This window comes from Acanthopagrus latus, chromosome 16, assembly GCF_904848185.1.
Source record: "Acanthopagrus latus isolate v.2019 chromosome 16, fAcaLat1.1, whole genome shotgun sequence".
NCBI classification, from domain to species: domain Eukaryota; kingdom Metazoa; phylum Chordata; class Actinopteri; order Spariformes; family Sparidae; genus Acanthopagrus; species Acanthopagrus latus.
In genome coordinates, this window is record NC_051054.1 from 7,658,635 (window position 1) to 7,678,299 (window position 19,665).

Genomic DNA, 19,665 nt, shown 5'->3' on the forward strand with positions numbered 1-19,665 from the left:
TGTGGCATTCTGTGTTTATGAATAGGAAATAAAAAAGAGCACCAATCCCACAAGGTAAAGTCAAATGTCACAACCTGCAGAGTCATTCCTATTTAAACCTTTACAGCCCCTCTTTTTTAAATCAGTAGCAGTCTATGGCCTTTTCAACAAGTGGCCCAGAGGCAACCTCAGAATGGGCCATTAAACATACATTTGATTTATAACAAACTATGTAAACCTACAGTATATATCCCTCTATGTCTAATATATATATATATTCTTATAAATGTGTTGTACATATCGGTCACTGTATCCTTTTTCTCTGATTATGCTGATGATGGAAGTAGCTAAGCAGCCAATCTCGCCTCCTTCTCATCCCTGTTGAGCATCTGCAGTACCGATTTGGCACGACTGACAGATAAACTGTCTTTCACAAATGATCATGAATGCGCGTGACGCATTTACAACCACGCTCAGTAGCTTTACAACTCATCCAGTCGCTGACAGTCACAAGGAGACAAGTGCTCCGCCGAAATTATGAGTCTGTCAAGCCCCGAAACGTAAAATTGACAATGAAAAACCGTCTTCAAGAGGCTGCTGAGAATGTCTGGTCCATTTCCTGGATTTAAAATATGTCTCAATTGAATAGCCTTGGTTTACAGCACAGAGGAGTAAATCCACAATGGATTTATTGTCAGTGAGAAACATTTGGGATAACTATCACCAATTAATATCTGTGTTTATATGATGTGTGTGTGTGTGTGTGTGTGTGTGTGTGTGTGTGTGTGTGTGTGTGTGTGTACCTGCTGTCCTTGTCTGAACGTTGGCTGTCTTTGATGAACTGCTCCATGTCTTGTTGCTGGTTCCTCAGCTCCAACAGCTCCAGCTGCAACACATTGGTGAACCGGAGTCAGTACCTGTTCTGTTATTTGCTTCTAATTAGAAACATTACTGCCATCAGCTGCAGCTCTCATGAGTCCATCATACCGTAGTGAGGCGCTCCAGTGCAGAGAAGCGCTCCTCCCACGTGGCGGTGGATTTCTCGAAGGCCTCGTGCCTCTTGAGGAGTTTCTCGACCTCGTCCACAGTGAAGCCCAGGTCCTTGCTGGTCACGTAGGGCTCCTGAGCGATCAGCCAGGCCTCCGCCACCGAGGCGTCCCGTGCAAACTGGCACACCTCCAGCACTGAAGTAAAGACCGGGATCATTGTGTGAGTTTATATTATATAATGTAGCTTCTGTCTCTTCCTCAAATGTAATGCATGGCCTTTATTTGAACTATACTGTTCATACAGTCACATTACTACACATGTAACGTGTGGACAAAATGCTGGTTGCCCAACAAATTAGTCAAGACTTGTTTTTGTGTTTAAGATTAGACTACAGTTACAGGTAAGTTATACATTTTCAACAAATTTGGAAATAAATGTTTAATGCAAAATATCTTTTGAAAGTGAGAGCAATTTTACAAAGTGTACAAGGTTTGTACAAAAGGAGGAGCTTTGTTAGAAATTGGAATTTGTTAGAAAATTAGTACATGTGTTGAGAAGGAGGACATTTCTAGAAAGTATGGCATTTTTTAGAAACTGTGTGCATGTTTTGAAAAGTGACGTGTTAAGATGGGGGGAACAGTAGAGCTTTTGAAAGGAAGAATATTTTGTAAAATGGGGATATTTTCACTGAGTGAGGGAGTTTTGCAGTATGTAAGATTTACATTAATAAGATTTTTTAAATGAAAGTATGAACATTTTTTTTAACTGAGTGAAAAAGTGACAATCTGGATGGTGAGAAAATGTTGTAAGATGAGGACATTTTCACTAAGTGAGGAACATTTCGGTGGGCATTTTTAAGTAAGCATGGACATTTTTAGAAAGTGGGGACATTTATGGCTGTTTTCACAGCTTTTTCTGTTGTTGTCCGTCTCATATGAAGCAGCACTTTCTCAAGACTTAAACTGTGAGGTTTATAAAACAGATGTGCACGCGGAACCCAGTGAATATAGACCTCCAATTTTTTTGTTTAAGGAACCATCTGGTACAAGAGTAAACGCTGTCGTACAACATCTTTGTTTTCATCACAAACTGTTTTAGAAAGTCAACAAAGACGCTTATTGGAGATCGAGTGTTTTGTTTTGGCACTGATCTCTCAAAGGCTTGCACAAATACGAGCCGTCACATCGGTTAGTCATACGTTCCTCTGGCAGTTTAGACCTGCGAAAGGAAAAAAGGCATGTACAGGATTTGTTTCCAGGTTCAAGGTTAGCGTGTTTGTACTCACGGAGTCTGAGCCAGTCCCATCTGTCATCCCACTTGTACATCATCTCCTTCCTTTTCTCCGCCAGCTGAACCAGCTTCTCCTTGATCTGACACAAGCAGTTATAACAGTAGCAGTCACATATCAGCACTATTAAAACAACTCAGCCCCAAGACTGTCTATTATCCAGCAAGAATTAGTATTGTAAAGTAATTAACCGCACGTTAGATTCAGGCCGGGGTCAGTTGCTCATTTAAATTCTTTTGGCTTTTCCATTTCTAATTAGTGTTTGCTTTATAGTCTCCCCGATGAGTGTAAAGATGAGTGGGAATTTTTTTTTTCCCCCCTTTCGCGGCCGATCCAATTGGTTCCATTGTGCCAGACAAGAACAATCACTCCCAGAAAAGTAATTAAATCTAATGAAAGCGGCAATGTGAGGCCCAGCTGAGGATGAAAAGGAGCTCATCGTTGCTGCCGGTGGGCCTTACCTCAGCAGAGTCTCGGTGCTTACGCGTCAGCATGGTCTTGCCGAGGTCAATGCAGTCGGAGTATTTGGCTCCCCGGGCCTCGATCTCCGAGCGGATCTCCTGGTGGTACTTCTGCAGGAGCTCCACGGATGAGACGTCCCTAATATGGAGGAGGGAGGGAGGGATGTCGAGTGATGACAGGTAATGCAAGAAGTTTTACTACCTCTGTTGGTAGAGACCAGAACTACATGAACAGGCAGTGAAATATACTGTAGATGTGCTCTGTAAAGATAAGCAGTCTCATGAAGAGACGTGTGTCTATACTTTATGTTTTTAAGGTCAAATATCACTGTTTCCTGAATGAGACAATAAAAATGATCACTTACAGCCTTTAATGACCTGAATATTCCTCATATAAGTTACCATGACCTTCATTATGATCAACAAATAATACGAGAACAGAATCTCAGGTTTATGTAAGTAACATAAAAGATGTATTTTAATATATTTATTAATTTAGCCTATGTTTTATTACTATGAATGTCACACAGCAACGACAACAACAAACTGAACTAAACAGCTAATAAAATCAATGTCAAATATAGAGCTCAATCCCTCGGAGGGCATTTCAGGTTTGTTTTTCAGCTGTTTGAATGTTTTTGTCCTTGAAGTCTGGAAATGACAGAAATCAATGTTGATACATTTTGACATTTTATTTGTGTTATTTAGTCCTTCATTTGTGCCTTCGTCTTATTACCTGGTAGACGCCATTCTTCTGTTTCCACTTCTATAGAAATAAGACTAATTTTGAGGCAGTTTTTTTGTTTACCAACAAAAACATTCATGTCCAAATTTGTCTCCGACAACTGAAGCTGATGTGACAAAAGTCCAGCACTCAAAGGGAAAAGTTTCAGGCTTGTTTTTCTGCCATCTGAATGCTTTTCTCTTTAGAGAAAAGAGAAACACGGCCTCTTGCTTGTAACCAATCAGTGTTGATTGAGTTTGACATGTTGGGTGTTTTTAATTAATGTATTTGAGGCTACATTCTATTACTTCGCAGACATAGTTCCTCCTTTTTCCCCGTAAACACTGATTTAACTCCTCTACGCTCTACATTGTTTTAGTTTTTTTAACCTGCTTTACACAAAAAAAAAACTCGTCCCAGTTTCTGTTGACAACTTAAATTCATGTAAGCAGCGAAAGTGAAACACTCAGAGGGCGAAGTTTCACGATTGTTTGTGTTGCCTGAATGTTTTTGTCCCCTTGTAGTTCAGAAATGGCGGAAATCAATGTTGATATAGTTTGACATCTTTTGTGTTTAATTAATTTATTTGAGCCGACATCTTATGACTTAGTAAACATGTTGGAATTATTGCTGACAGCTTAGAATTCATGTAAATAGAAACACTCGAGGAGGTCTCAGGTTTGTTCTGTGGTTGTCTGGATCTCTTTGTAGAAAAAGAAAGGCGTCCCTTTGAACAAAAAATGTAATGTCCTGCCTGAGTATCTAATTAAACTGACTATCATTGTCCTCGGCCTGCTCACCTGGGCTTCTCTTGAGTCTCTATCTGCTGGATGATGCTCTCCATCCAGGCCATCAGCTCTCGCACCATGGTGAAGAAGCGGAACTTCTCGGCCGTGTCCACCAGTTGCGCCCTGCGGCCGTCGCAGGCGTCCAGCAGGCCCTTCCAGGCTTCCACCACCTCCCTCTCTGTCGTCTGGATGTTCTCCGCTCTGCTTCCCGCGTACTGGGCGTGAAGACGGGAAGCCGTCTCCTGGAACAGTTGGACCTGGGAGAAGGAAGAGTGAGAGGGAGAGCCAGGGGTCGAATCAGTCCAGTATTTCAACTTCTGAGCTTCATATATTCTATAGATCATATAGAAATATTTATTGCTGCAGCTTTTTTGTACTATTATGGACTGGTTGTTCACCCCAGAGCAAAGAGATGAAGAGGCTGATAATATCAAGCATCCCCCCCGCTGCACCATCGTTTATGGGTTCTCACCCTTTGAGAAAACTTCTCACTGTTGCCTAAATATTGCAGCTCTCTCCCCCTCCCTCAGACATGAATCATCACAGTCTGCCTCTCGGCCGCTGTCTGCTGTGTTCCCTCGGCTGATCCCCTGCGTTGTACCTGTTTGCCCAGCGCGGTGATGTCTCTCTCGAAGGCGGCGTGCATTCGGTGGAAGGACTCGGCTTTGCTGAAGTCCTCTCCCACGTCCTCGGGCAGCTCTTTCTGCTTGTCGTGGATCTGAGCCACGAGTTCCTTCCCGTCATCAAAGTACCTTTTGAAAAAAATAAATAAATAAATAAAGACGGATCGATCTGTCAGTGTCTCTGGCTTTGTGTGTGTGTGTGACCGTCACATTTATCATCCTGGCGACCACAATCAATGTGAAGTCGTCTTGTTTAGGTTGATTCTGTGTGACGGCGCAGACATTATGCTGCATTACAGGATTAGGCGTGTAATCCCAGTGGCGACGGTTCAGGTAATTGGCTGTCTCTCTGCTCCCTGCCTGCCACTTCCATACTGTTTTTCCTTACTTGAGCAGCTCGTAGGACGTGGTGAGGAGCTGAGCGCGGGTGTCGATGAGCTCCAGCAGATCGGCCCAGCTCTCATTGATGCCGTCCTTCCACTCGGCCATGGTCGCTGCCTCAGTGTGGCCGGCTTCGATTAGGTCGTCTATCTTCTGGTTGATGGTGTCCACCCGCTCCTGGCCCAACATCCCCGTCTCTCGCGCAAACTCTCGGAACTTATCCCTCAGGAGCTAAAGGGGAAAAATGAATGTGTTTTTTAGAGGGTAAGCAAGAACAGGATCGGAATGTATCGTGTCTGCAGGGAAGATTTGATTTTGATTTGAGGCTGCACAAGACGATGTGGAGGTAATGAGCCCAAACGGCAACAAGACGAAACCATTTTTGACTGGAATACACAGGAGTGCTTGAGCGTTCATCAAAACAGATCTCGGCTAACATCAAGAGAAGCAAAAGAATAAAAGCAAAAGCATAATATAGGCAAACTATCCTCTGGTGGTTTTCTCTTGTTGTACATGAGACGCTTTTATCGCTTCTTCCTCTGTTGAGACTTTTCACGTCCCGTAATTGTATGAATTCTTGTAAAGCGAGCGCACCGATCTGATCTCCACACCCAAAATAACATGAAATCGGTTTACATAGAAGCACATAAATCACCGAGCTGTGTGTGTAAGTAAGTGAAAGAAAAACATCTTTGTACAGGTTAATGTGACTGAGCAGCTGAGAATATTATGTTTAGAAATGCAAACAGTTCAACAATTTAAAGATAAATGCAAACAAGGAGCACAACTGATAATAATGAAACATGAATCAAAAGCCAGGCTAAAGAGATGGCTTTAAGGTATATGTTAAAAAGCTCTCACATCCTCAGCTTGGAGTATAAAAAGCTGCCTCCCATAAAGTTTTTCAAACAACAAATAAACTCGTGCCAGAAGACCTGAGGTCTGATGACTTGGCGGCTCACCCACACATTCAACAGTTGCAGCAGCAGTGGATGTGACTCACAGCTCACGCAGGCAAAGAAGACACTTTAAAACCTCTTACATCAAAAACCGCACTCCTTCTCACAGAGTCATAACTCAATAAACATCCATAAATCCATGTAGAAATAATATAAAAATAACTCCAGAAGATGCCTGAGAATCATCACGTTTTTTAAAGTTTTCTTCAGTATCAAAGTAATCCAGTGAAAGACGTCTTCACTTCTGTGAGTTAATTGAAGTCGGGAACAGCCGCGAGCTGATTCTGCATCGTCTGAGTGGTGCCTGTTTGACAAAGTGTGAACAAAATGTAAACAAGCTAAAACAACTCTCTGTCTGAATCCAAATGTCCACCGTCTGGACGTGTGGACTGAGCCCTCGCGGACCTAAGTCGTTCTTATTGTGATGCGTTCACTGTCGTCACATAAAGCCAGCAAAGGCGCGACGCTGCAAGGCAATATATCCGCTGCTCACAGACAGTCCTACGGACTGGAATAATCAAATGCATTTTGATTACCTCTGTATCCTATTCACACTATTCTACACATCACAGTGTGGTTAAATATTTCTTCTGACCTCAGATCGGTCCGGTGAAGTCTACAGAAAGTTCCCGTGAGGCCTCTTGCAGCGTAGATAAATTGTGAGTTCAGACAGCCTCTGACCCCCGGGAAGTCAGACACAGCCACTGCTTCACACTCAACATTATAAATCCTGTTAACAGCCCAAAATAATTATGGGAACTGTTTGGTCTGGCCTGTATGTTGAAGCTAGTATTCATCTCTTAATGTCCCTCTGTCAGCAAGAAAGAGTCACTATATTTTTTAGAATGACAGAAAAATATTAATGTGAAATATTAGCCCTGAAGTTTAATTCTCACAGAAAACGCCAAAGTTTCTTTTTGGCTCGCGGTCAGCCCAAGGTTTGTGTGACTGTTACCGTGACGTGGTCCAGGTCCTGGCCCATCTCCTGAGAGGAGGCCACCACGTCTCTCTCGGCGATCCACTGCTCCAGCTCCTCCACCTCTCGGCTCAGCAGGAAGTGTTGGAAGGTGTGGTCCAGCTTCGTCGCGCGGTCCTCCGCCAGCTCCTTCAGCCCGGCGTACTGCTTATCCACCTGGCCCTGCCTCCTGATGATCTCCTCGCTGCGGAGGACGGATGGAAATGAGATACAGGGAGAATGTGGAAAATGAGAAAAAGGCCGAAGAGATTGGATTTAGGTTTGCTCTAGATGCGGCGTGTGATTAGGATTCAGGAATTATCACATTTTACATGCCGGCGTCTCTTATCTCCTCAAACCACAACTGACTGGGGCGGTGTGAGTGAATTAGCATCCTAACAAGGAGTTCAGATGTAATTCTCTCTGTATGTGTGCATCAAATTATAAAAGCACGAACCCATCGGGATGGTCCTCGGCGAACATTTTCTGGGCACGGTCGGATAACTTCTGAATGGAGTCGGAGTAGTCGTCCACGGCCTGCTTGAGGATCATGTGGCGCTTGAGCATCAGCATGGCGCTCTGCTCGTCCTGGACAGATGGAAGAAGAGGGGGATGAGAAAGAATCAGGAGAAAATTAATGCGGGAAAAAAAAGGGACCAGAGACTGCACATCAAAGCAAAACAAAATACTCCAAATGAGCTCTCAGTAGAGGGTGGCACTTATAAAAACCGTGTCAACTTAATTGAAGAAGCCCCCGACCATGTAATCATGTTAATGCATGCAGTGCCACTTGTTATTTGCACAACATGATACGCCGTGTTCTGATTCAGATAATAAGAGCTGTGTTTCAGACATCCGCGGCCACTTCCCCCCCGAGTTAATCAGCCCACCTCGCTGTCTGTCACGAGCGGGGAACTCTGCTCTGCTCCTCACCTTTGCCTTTTCATCAGCGATCATGTACAGCTCCTGCTCGCCTATCCAGGCCTCGGCCTCGTCCGCGTCGTTGTAGTACTGCTGGGCCAAGCTGGAGCCGTCCAGCCTCTCCCTGCGCTTGGCCATCTCGTCCTGCAGCCGGGCCCACGCATCCTCCAGCTCCTTCAGCTGCTCGGCGATGCGCTCTGCCTCCGGCCTGCCCTCTGCGCCGGCGGCCGCCGCCATCCTCCTCCCTCGTTCCAGTACTTCATCAACCCGGGGCTGATGGCCCTCGATCTCCCTCTGCAAAGTCTAAAGGACAGAGAAGAGACAGTTACAGAAGAGGATTTCCCTAGAGATGATGCTCAAGTCGCTCCAAATTCTTACTTTTTAAGAAAGAAGTTCACACACTATCAACCCATGACTATTTTTGTGATTTATGGAAACCTGAAGTATTTTGTGAGGTTAAAAACATTTTGTTTTCTTTGCCTTCGCAGTACAGTCATAAATCTTCGCTGACAGTTGACTTCGCAGTTTTTTGTATCTCCACTGAGACAACATCAACAGAGAAGTAATCTGCAACTTTTCTGATCATCTATGAATCATTTCGGTCCTTTTTCAAGTAAAAACTTGTGAAAACTGGGACGCCCCGGTAGCTTGGTAGTTGTTGGAGCGTGTGCCCCATTTGGAGAGGCTGTGTCCTCATCCAAGCAGCCCAGAGTTGTTGGCCGTTTTTTGTGGCTTTGTTTTGACAGTGCTGCCAAACACAGACAGGAAACAGGATGAGAGAAAGAGATGGAGGGAGGGGGATGACAACCAGCAAAGAGCCAAAGGTCGGATTCTAACCCTCGGCCGCTGCAGGGAGGACACAGCCTCCGTACATGGGGCACACGCTCTACCTTTGCTGCTATTCTTTGTTATATACAAATGTACACCGAACCTCTTTTGGTTTATGACTGCTGCAGTATAAGCAGTCTGAAGAAGAAGAAGATGAGGGAACTCTGAGTGGCATTTTATAGGCGCTAATCAAGACGAGAAGTGAGAATTTAATGGCAGACTAATCCATCCCAAAAAGTAGATTTGCAGTGACATAACTCCTCTTACAAACTGGCAAATCCCTTACCTGGTTCTTCTTATGCAGCATTTGCACGGTTTGAAGATTGTGGCCATGTTCTTGTGACATTGCCAGGGGCATCCTCTCCTCGATCCACAGCTGAAGAAGAAGACGACGAAAGAAAAGGAGGAATAAGATTGTGACAATGACGGGGGACTGGTCTCTGTTGGGAAATGGCTTTATCGATCTCACACAGCATAAAAAAAAAAAATGTAAAGCATCTTTTTACTATCCTGAATTTTACCGCTCTAAAAAGATCGTCTCCGAAATATCAAACAGCGAAAGTCCTTCTTTAAGCTGTCTCCTCCACCTGATTAAAGTGGATTGAAGCAGTGAAACCAATAAAGGATTAAGGCTTCTTTTTTTTTTTATTAAGATTCACCTGAAGAGTCAATTTCATAAAGAGAGCTGGTGGTCTTACTATCATGCATACTAAGTGCACATACCGTAATTGAAAACTTCATTTCCGAATTAATAAGTTATCATTTTCAGGGGATAAAAAAAAAAAAAAGAAAGAAAAAGCTCCGGCTTTCATATTTCTGAGAGGTGTTATCTTGCTGTCATTCAAAAGCCAACATTAATCCAGCTCCTTTAAAAAAATCTAACATTCCTTATTCTAATTTTGTGCTATCAATCATTTGGAGAGGGGCAGGGAGTTCCGACACCTTAATTTTGCTCTGAAATTGGATCCATGCTCACCAGCTCGTCGGCCAGGTCTCTGTAGAACTGATGGACAGCCTTGGCGGCCTCTAGCTTGCCCTTGCGCTGGGCCAGCGGGGTAAGGAGCTGCTGGAAGTCCCTCTGCAGGGCCTGCTGCTCGGCCTCGAGCTCCGGCTGGTCCTCCCGCCCTCCGCCGTGCTTCCTGACGGCCTCCTGGAGCTCCTCCAGCTCCCGCGCCCGGTCACGCACCTGATTCTCTGTCATCTGGCGCGGGGAGATACGATTAGAGATAAAGATGGATAGCCTTTCAAGAGCCTAATCATGATGTAGTGGGAGGTGAAACTACCACAAGTTTCTTTCAGCAACTGATATCATGAAATTTTCACTGGCATTCAGCATTAGCTGCTGTCTTTCCATCATCAGGATGGTGCCTGAGGCTGTTTCTGGTTTCTTTTTTTAAAACACATTGATCTCATGATTGATATCCCATCGGTAAAATAGTAAAAAAGGAGAAAGTCATCATAAGTTCAAACTGTTTTTTATGAAATTATGGTTGTTTTTATGACAGATTTTAGGGGATGCTGCAGCTCCTCAGCACCCTGATTGCAAGTGACGTGGTTCCTTGACAAAATTGCTTTTATGTCAGATAATCTCTGTGCACGCATTCCCTTTTTTTCTCAGAAAATGTGCAGTGTGAGGCCACGTAGGAAAAAAAAACAATTTTAATGCGTGTAGCCGTGTGCAATAAAAAAGTTCTGGCAGGAGAAAAAAACAATTGTAAGGTTCATATTCAAGCGTTTGTTTTTGTAATACTCATTTTGACCACAAGAGGCTGAAATGCACCACAGTCCCATTGTCCAAATGGAACTAAATAATTCATGTTTTTCTTCCAGAGGTAGTTTTGGTTTCTCCGTGCACAAAATGCATCAATTGTGTGTTAGCAAGCTTATGTAACATTACTGCTCTGTCCTTCTTTTGGCGAGTGATGTGTTACAACTGAAGCTAATCTGCTGTCGGCGTCTCCAGTGGAGTAACCATTCTAAACAGAAACTACGATGCCTCCACTGCAGCTTGGTGCCTCAAAGTAAGACATTCTTGCTTTCGTCTGCTGTGTTCAGGTGCCAACAGTTACCACAGACACCTATCCCACACAGATGCACGCTCACTTAAAGTTAATCTAGAGAAAGCACATAAAACTAAGCTAAAACTGTGACTTGTTCTTTCCTGTTGTGAGATTCAACTAACATATAATCTACGATGTGAACAAAGGAACTGTAAGCACTGAAACAAAGACACGGACCTGATGCTTCTTGAGCAGGATGTTGGCATTGGTCAGGTCTTTGACGTCCTCGTCTCCGCTCTGCAGCTGCTGCTGCAGCCCGCCGAGCCACTTCTTCATATCAGTCAGGCTCTGGTCAAAAAGCTCCGAGCGGTTGGCGTCGAACAGCAGCCGGGCTTTCTCCTGGGTGGTGGACTCCAGCTTGTCCCAGAGCTCGTGGAGTTTGGCCAGACGCTCCGTCACGATGGGCTCAAACTCAGGCTTGGACTCCATGAGCTCCTGACCCTCCTGTGTCCAGGAAGACACAGAGAGAAGAAAACAATAGATATATATAATCATATGCCAAATAATTAGCAGAAAGTCTTGTTTTTCAGAATTCGCCGTCTCATTTTTTCCTTCTTTTGAAACGCTGAAACATATTTGATCTTGAACTCGGGGGTATAAACATGAATTTATCCTCTTAAATGATTCGGGATGATTAGCTCCCTTGCCAGATGGTATGAATAAATTCTTCACTAAGATTTGTGTTTAGATGTTAGCTGGCAAAAAAAAAACCTATTGTTTACATTTCCCAAAACTGCTCTGTATTCACCGAGACGTGTCTTAGTTCCGGCAAGAATTTGATCAAACTCTCGACCTCATTATGGAAGCAATAGACGCTCTCACTTCCTTTTTACTTTAAGACCTAATGAGGGATTTATCATCAAGGAGTTAACCCTGCATTAAATCAGTTATTGTCAAAGGCTAATGTGAAGAAAATGGGAAGCTCTTTAGACAGTTTGTTATTGAAGGAGACCTTTCGTGCTTTTTCCTTTTTTTTCCTTTCCTTCAGTGTTTTAAAAACGTTCTTGTGCGTGTGAAAGATCCTGAAAGTTAAAAAGGTCAAGGTCCACACCAACTGAAGCTCCTCTCTCCCACAGAAAAAACAACTCCCAAACGCATCATTATTAGTCCCACCTTTGACCCTGTGACCTCACGCTGTGACACTATGTCACACATTTGCATGATTTCTGCCTAGCAGTTCATTTCGCATATAAGAACGGATTTAGCACAGCTGCTCTGTTGTTGTTAGCGGTGCTGGGTCAGGCGTGTGTGAGTTGACCAATCAGAGGAGACTGGGTATTCGGGGGGGGGGGGGCTTTAAAGAGACAGGAGCTAAAAAAATAGCGTATGAATGAAAGAAGTTATGACATATAAGAATGAGAACCTGAAAATGAGCATAATGTATCACTTCTGTACCCCTTTCTCACATATGAAACAGAGCGTTACCAACCTGGTCCACTTTGTTGAGCCAGTCCTTGTTGGAGGCCAGCTCAGCCATGAAGGCCTGATGTTTCAGCCATTTGCTGTGGAGGTTCCTGGCTTCATCGTATGACGTGTCCTGAGCCGTCAGCATCTTCTCGTTGATCCACAGAGTCAGCTGAAGCACAAAGAGAGAGAGGATGTAAGGGATTAGCGAAAAAAAAGATTCCAATCAACAACAAAGACTAAGAAGCACACGGGGTTACGAAACTTTAGAAAGTCATGGAAACATCAGCATTTTAAAATTTGTGCAGAGGTGACTTTGTTTGAGCGGGATTTACGTCTTTATCTTTAACAAACAGAGCATTCACCAATTAGCCAAATGGGACCCCTATCCCAAATTGGGATGATATAAATGTAATCAAAGGGAAGCCTCATCGAGTACCACTGTGTCACAGTAAACAAAGCCGAGTATGGTTGGCAAATTGTCTCCAATAATCAAGCGATAAAACGAGGAAAACACACTGTGATGTCATGTCTCTGAGAGGGGACAATTAAACTAATAATTCATGTACAAATTGAAGTCACCAAGCGTGAACAGTGAACAGTAAACTGACAGTGAACTCACATCCTGAGTGTTCTGCAGGAAGTGCTGCAGGTCCCGGTTGTCTCTGAGCTTTTCTGACACCTCCTGGGCTCTTCTTTTATTCTTGTCGTTCCTGAAGGTGAAACACACAAAAAAAAAAATGAGGAAAAAAAAAACACATTAAAAATCTGTGTGTGTGTGAGCGTGTCGTCCTCCCACTGTCTTCATTCAACACCTCTCGCTGTGACATAACAGAACGTATCGGCGAATGATGGCAAGAGAACACACACAGAAAAAATACCTGCCACGGTAACCCAAAACAGCCATCCGTTTCTCTGCTGCGCCGTGAAGAATAGCTCTCACTTAAAGATCAATATCCATTATTGTGGGCGCCTGTCTACCAAGCCGGGATTGTGGGCGGTAATGGGAAAAGCTCCCCTTGCCCTCTTTACTGCCTCTTGTTGACATTAATGATACAGTGATAAGAAAGCTGTTCCACTGCTGAGTCAGTTAAAACTCTGAAGATAAATGAGATGGACTGTGAAGATGTGTTTTTCTACATCAGATCGGGACCCGAGTGCTATTCATCAAACTGCTAAGAGTGAATTTTCTGCACTCGAGTGATGATAAAAGTAAAAAATTCCAGAGGCCTTTAAAGGTGGTGAGGAGTGGAAATGCTGCGTGGCTGCAATACAGGAACAGACGAGTACAGAGGAGCATTCGTCAGGTTTTATCTATTGCTGTCTGTCTGTGAGTTGTGTTGTTGCTTGTAATTCATATATGAAGGGTTTATGTACTGAAGAGTGCACCAATCTTGACTTTGTAATCATTTTGTTGCGTTGTTTATATCTCAATAAATCTTTGCACATGTGTACTTGTGTGTTTTTACTGTTATGTCTGGCTTGACGCAGCATTTCCCCATAAACAAAGACAATTTAGCTCAATGACTGACCTCTCTCTGATCGAGTCCATTTTGTCCTGAACTTTCCCGGCGTACAGGTTGTTGCCGTCCACCAGCCGCTGTCCGCCCAGCAGGGTGCCGTCGATCTTGTCCTGATTGGCCTCCATGGTGCTCATGAAGTCCTCGTGCTTCTTGAGAGCCTGCTCCGCTCCGGCCAACGTGTCGGGCTTGTCTATGTGGGCCAAGGTATACTCCTGCGATGGAGCGGAGACAACGTGAACACGGAGGACAAAGAAGGGACACACACAGCTGACAAACATGCGGTGTGGTAACTGACCACGCTGCATTCTTCCATACCGCATTCTTTTAAATACCTGTAGCATCACTAACCCCATCATTAAAGAGGCTGATGACTCGTTCTCTTAAAGACAGACAAGTTATGATCCAAAGTAAGTTCAGTACCTGGTTGTTGAGGATGGCTGCCACGGCCTTGGCATCCCTCATGAACTGCTGGAAGCCCAGACCCTGGTCCAGGAAGGTCTTGCGGCTGTCCCACATCTTCTGCAGTTCGTACCACCCGCGGTCGAGCCCCTTCAGCCTCTGCTCCAGCTGCTGGTACTGAGGGTCGTCCTCCTGACCCTGGGTGACCTGGATACCGGTGTCCCTCACGCGGACATAGTCCTCTTCGTGGTTGTTTATGTCTTCCCGTACAGCATCGTGAAGGCTGAGCTGCTCCTCGGCCTCTGGCAGCGTGGCGGGCACTTCCTCCGACGCCACGGCCTTCTGGGTCTTAAACAGCCAGGACTGGAAGTCGTCCATGTCTTGAAGGAAGGTCTGTAACTTGCTGACCTCGCCCAAAGAGTCCTCCCTGTCTTTCAGGGTCTTCCTTAGCGTGTCCCAGGCATCGTCCAGCTCTCTTCTGCGGGCCAAGATGTCATCGGCATTCTCCGGGTGGTCCTCGGCCAGCTGGTCGGCCTCTTTCCTCAGGAAGGTGAGCTTGGTGTCGATGGCGGCCAGATCTCTCTCCATGCCGAACAGCTTCCTCTGGATGGTCATGACGGCTGCCAGGTCATTGCCCAGGTCCTGCGTGGACTCGATCACCCTCGTTTTGTCTCTGATCCAGGCATCTGTCTCGTCACACTCCAGCCCGTAATTGTGCAGGCTGACGGCAGAATCCACTTTCTTCTTCTTGTCCTCCACCATGGCCTTAAAGGCCTCCCACCTGAAAGAGAATTATTCATTAAGTGTTTAAATCACTTTCACATCATCTTAGGGAAATGAGCTTTCTAAAGTCCTGACATTTTCTAGAGAGAATCGTGTAAAGTCATACAATAATTATAGCAAAAATATTATTTTCCTGGTTTGTTTGCCATAAATTTAAGTAAATGTATTCAATTTATGTTTTATGCATAATTTGGAAGCTTTATTCTCCATATGTGTTCAGTTGTCTGATTCCCTGTAGACAGATTTCACTTTATTTCTGCCTGTCCAGCTGACCTGCTCTGCACTGACTAGAAGAAGTGTAAACAAGTTTCCATTCTACCTGTAATTACTCCTAAATTACTTCTTTTCAGGAAACTTCTTGAAAGTTAATAGGAAATCATAGACCTGTGAATCAAAGCGTTTTCATATACCTCAGGAAAAGAGATAAGGACACAAATGTGAATCTTTTTGGTTATTTCTTTCAGATATAACGCTGAATGATTAATGAGAAATGTTGATGCGCAAACAAACATTAAAAATTCGTGGCGCATACAAGAAATAGAAAATATATTCAAGGCACCTCTTATTCAGTCGTGTCTGACATTCTTTGACCTCTTTGGTGCGAGGGTGTCTGCCGTCCTCAAGCTGTTTCACAGCTTTGTTGACGTCATCGACTCTCGACTGCATATTTCCCATTTCTTGGGCTAAAATGCTCAACCTGAAAGCAAGAAAAAAACAAAAAAACAGGACAGTGTGCATGATGCATTAACACCTGGAAACTTGAACTGGAAAACTATAATGCTACTCAGAAAGTGACTGCATAATAACACTGTTTTTTCTGTGTACCTATTCTGTACTACTTCCAGATCCTCCAGCTTCTCCGGCACCTCCAAACCCACCAACCACGTCTCCTTCTGGCCCATCCAGAGTTCACAGGCGTCCGTCTCGCTGAAGATGGTGTACAGGGCCATCGCGTCATCCAGCTTCTTCTGTCTCAGGTCAGCCAGAGACATGAGCTCCATGTACAGGTCCTTGATGTCTTTCAGACGTCTTTGGATATCGGGGGTGTTTTGCAGCTCCTCTGGCAGCGCGTTGGCCTGTTTGGATAGCGCATCTATGGTGGCTCCGTTCTTGATCGCCTCGTTCTTCAGGTTGTTGTGCTTCTTCAGCAGCCGCTGGGTGGTGTACTCGTCGTGGCCCACGTCGTCGCTGCTCATCTGCCTCTTGGCGTCCAGCAGCCAGGCCTTGAGATCATCAGCGTCGCCCTGAAACTGGAAGAACCTCTGCGTGTCCTGGAGGTTCTGTTTCCGAAACGCAGCCAGCTCCTCCAGCTGCTGCCACTGCCTCCGGATGTTGTCCATGCACTCTTGGACCTTCGGCGAGCCAAAGTGCTTGGCCTGGATCATCTTCTCTCCTTCCGCCAGGAGCGGTTCGAGGTTGGCGCGGCGGGCTCCGAGCTCGTCCTCGAAGGCGCTGTGCTTGCTCTGGAGCACCAGCACGCTCGTCAGGTCCTTGCCGTAATCCAGAGAGGAGAAGATGTGCTCCTTCTCTCGTATCCAGCTCTCCAGCTCCGCCACCTCCCACAGGAAGTTCCAGAAGAGGCGGGACTGTTCCAAGCGAGCCCTTTGCTGATCCGCCAGGGCGCAGACCTCCTGGTAGCACAAGTTCAGGTGCTGCACCCTGTCGCGGATCACCTGGGGGTCGCACGGCTTGTAGGCTGGGGGGGAACACATCAAAATATAAATGAGCTCATTTCAGTTTCTCTACTTGCTTAATTTTTCTCAGGATTACTAATTACATATTAGCAAATAATCAATCAGAGGACATGTATGTTGATAACTTTAAGTACAACACTTGCAGTTGCTCAACTTACTGTCTCCGTTGGCGAACTTGAGAGCAGCAGCACTGGCGCTCTGAACCCTCTCTGCCTGCAGAGCGATGTCGTTCTCTAACAGAGCATGTTTCTGTAACAGGTCTTCCACTTCCAACAAGTGTTTCCCGATATCAGGAGATAGAAGACGGGCCTAAAGAGAGGGGGCGATCAATTTAGTGTGTACAGAATAAATGTCATTAGTCGGTGAACGTGGCCTCCTGTGCCGTACCTTCATATCATCCGTCCAGCTGATGATGTACAGCATCTCCTGGAAGATCCTCTGCAGAGTCAGGTTCTTATCCAGACGCCCCCTACGGGCCTTCAGCAGCTCCTGCAGGTAGTCCCACAGGCGCAGGACGTTGTCTTTCCGCACGTCGATCCGTTTGGCATCGTGGTATCGCTCGGACTCCAGCTCCTTCGAGATGTCCACCAAGGCCTGGACGCGTTCCTCGTACGCAGCGATGTCCGTCTCAATGGCATCGTGCTTCTTCTTCGCTGCCTCCACTGCTGGAAGGTCGTAACCAAAGTTATCCTTAGGGGAGACAAGCAGAAAGAAGAATAGAGATCAAGATATTTTTCAATAGACACCTACAGGACAAATACCAGATAATGACATCATGGCTTCCATAGTGCTTTACCTGAGCCACTAGTCTCTGGTTCTCCTGCAGCCACGTCTCCCTCATGGCTGCCTTCCTGTCGAATCTTCTCGCCATCTGCTCCAGCTTCTCCTGTCGGATCAGCTCGTCTCTCAGGACGCGCTCCCGCTCGTGCTCCGCCCTCTCCAGACGCTCCCAGGCCTGCACACAGACGACGAGACAGATCATGAGGGTCGTAGTTTGGGTATTTTGCATTTCTTTGCTAGATCCCATCCAGAAAGACTTTTGAGGTCAACTACAGAATTTTGCTCATCTAGCTGAGCTGAGAGCATTTACCTTTATCAATACTATGGCTGAAATTATTAGTCCTGTAAGCCACTATCATTTATTGTTGTTATTGTTCATTATTTGTAGAAGAAAAATGGTTCTCTTTCTCACCCTGTTGATATCTGCGACCAGGGCTCCCTCTTTAGGCGTGTAGACTCTCTGGTTGTTGGCCCTCATACGACTCTGGATGGTGAACAGCAGCACCTCGAGGTTTCCCTTCTCCTGGAACCTGAATGAGAACACGCGCGAGTCGAGATGTACATTTACGTATGTTTAAAACATATTTCAGAATATTTTCCAAATAAGTTTTCAAAGAAAACGTACATCCAGCGGCTCAGAAATTTGCAAATGAATGGGGTTTTGTTTATTCAGTCTAGTATTCTGGCTTGTTTGCAAGTGTAACTCTCATAAATAAACTACTTTTTACTGAATGTGCATCATTTCTAAAGTAAGTTGTATCATTTCGTCTTAAGGATTAAAAACGCGACAGGATAAAGAAAACAGATCAGTATAAACACAGAAATAGAGTGCAGTGTAATGGGAGGGCGTCTTGGCTCCACTCACTTGGGCGGCTTCTCTACAGTGCGGTAGGTGTTGAAGGCCTGAAGCTGCTGCTGAACTCCGGTCAGAGAGTTGGCCAGTTTCCGGTTGTTCAGCACGATGATGGTCTGCTCGATCCACGTCAGCAGGTCTGAGGACAGCGTCTCGTACTTATCAATCATCTTCTCTGTCTCGATGGCGTGATCCAGAACCTGAGGAGGGAGGTCAGAGGCGGTTAAAGAAGCCGGCTCGGGACACTTAAACATGCGCACATGCTGTGTGTTGGCGCCGTCTCACCTTTCCGACTCTCTTGCCCTCGACGGCGAGCTGCTTCATCTTCGAGAAGTAGTGGTAAAATGCCACGACGTATGTGATGATGGACTTCTCATCTGGGTTCTCTGTGAACACATCTACGAAACAAAAACGACACACAAGTCAGTCACAGCCAAATCCAGAGACGTCTCTGAGCCCCGAGGTGTTTTTTTTCCACCAGGCTTAGAGTTCATAAACATTTAGTTCTGCATGAAGGCACGGCCCTCCGTCAGTCACTCGCCTTCTGGGTCCAACAGTTTGGTCACGCCAAGCTTCTGCTCCGCTACGTTAAAGGCGCTCTGGAGGTTGTGGGTCGGGTTGGACCTCTTCAGACTGTTAAATTCCACCAGATCCGGCCTGAGAGGGGAAGACAGAGAGAGCGAGAACGCCAAAGAGAGAGGCGACAACGAGACGGCGAAAGAGAACGAGGAGGAGAGACACTGAGCAGATGGGTTCTTTTATGCGCGTTTACATTTCAAAGCTGGTGAGAGTGGTTTTGGCCATTCATCTCTCCTTACCGGTGTTTGTGTATGAGAGCGTTGAAGGCCATGCCGTCCTTCCAGCTGGTGGTGAAGTTAGTGATGTTGACATTGGGGTACCTGTGGGAAAAAAAACAGCCAGGGGGACGTCAGTGACCGAGGAGCTCCTGTTTTAAATCAATGCCTGGGATCTGCTCGTCATCAACACAAGTATTACCAACCACATATTTCTTTGAGTTCACGCCTGAGCAGGTGACGTGTTTTAACAAAAGAGGGGCATTTTGTTGTTATTTGTTGACGGTGTAGTCTTTAATCTTAAGATATGAAATTTAGAGTTACGACAGGATCCGTAGCCTGAACTGAGGAAAACTCTGCTGATTCCTTTTCTTGACAAGAGCAAGAATAGGAAATTGATACCTTTTTCATGTCTGTACGGTAAACTCGCCAGCCAGGAGCCTGTTAGCTTAAGTTAGCTTAGCAAATTTGCAGCTTC

General features: G+C 45.4%; 1 protein-coding gene across 3 annotated transcripts in view; it reads right to left on the reverse strand.

Moving 5' to 3' along the window:
• Nucleotides 1-19,665, reverse strand: part of sptb (spectrin, beta, erythrocytic) — a 44,183-nt gene that overhangs the window by 6,255 nt on the left and 18,263 nt on the right. For all 3 annotated transcript variants that reach the window (XM_037125182.1, XM_037125183.1, XM_037125181.1), the window contains 27 exons: nt 19,212-19,292; nt 18,935-19,050; nt 18,679-18,791; nt 18,406-18,593; nt 17,953-18,070; nt 17,557-17,715; nt 17,148-17,450; nt 16,919-17,069; nt 15,892-16,762; nt 15,626-15,763; nt 14,305-15,064; nt 13,894-14,096; nt 12,984-13,074; nt 12,387-12,533; nt 11,135-11,401; nt 9,874-10,098; nt 9,184-9,273; nt 8,082-8,372; nt 7,606-7,736; nt 7,149-7,353; nt 5,242-5,465; nt 4,832-4,982; nt 4,243-4,487; nt 2,719-2,857; nt 2,255-2,339; nt 967-1,163; nt 783-865 (listed from right to left, as the gene is read on the reverse strand). In XM_037125182.1, the coding sequence (XP_036981077.1) occupies nt 783-865; nt 967-1,163; nt 2,255-2,339; nt 2,719-2,857; nt 4,243-4,487; nt 4,832-4,982; nt 5,242-5,465; nt 7,149-7,353; nt 7,606-7,736; nt 8,082-8,372; nt 9,184-9,273; nt 9,874-10,098; nt 11,135-11,401; nt 12,387-12,533; nt 12,984-13,074; nt 13,894-14,096; nt 14,305-15,064; nt 15,626-15,763; nt 15,892-16,762; nt 16,919-17,069; nt 17,148-17,450; nt 17,557-17,715; nt 17,953-18,070; nt 18,406-18,593; nt 18,679-18,791; nt 18,935-19,050; nt 19,212-19,292 (5,772 nt within the window). The remainder of the gene's footprint in view (nt 1-782; nt 866-966; nt 1,164-2,254; nt 2,340-2,718; nt 2,858-4,242; nt 4,488-4,831; nt 4,983-5,241; nt 5,466-7,148; nt 7,354-7,605; nt 7,737-8,081; nt 8,373-9,183; nt 9,274-9,873; nt 10,099-11,134; nt 11,402-12,386; nt 12,534-12,983; nt 13,075-13,893; nt 14,097-14,304; nt 15,065-15,625; nt 15,764-15,891; nt 16,763-16,918; nt 17,070-17,147; nt 17,451-17,556; nt 17,716-17,952; nt 18,071-18,405; nt 18,594-18,678; nt 18,792-18,934; nt 19,051-19,211; nt 19,293-19,665) is intronic.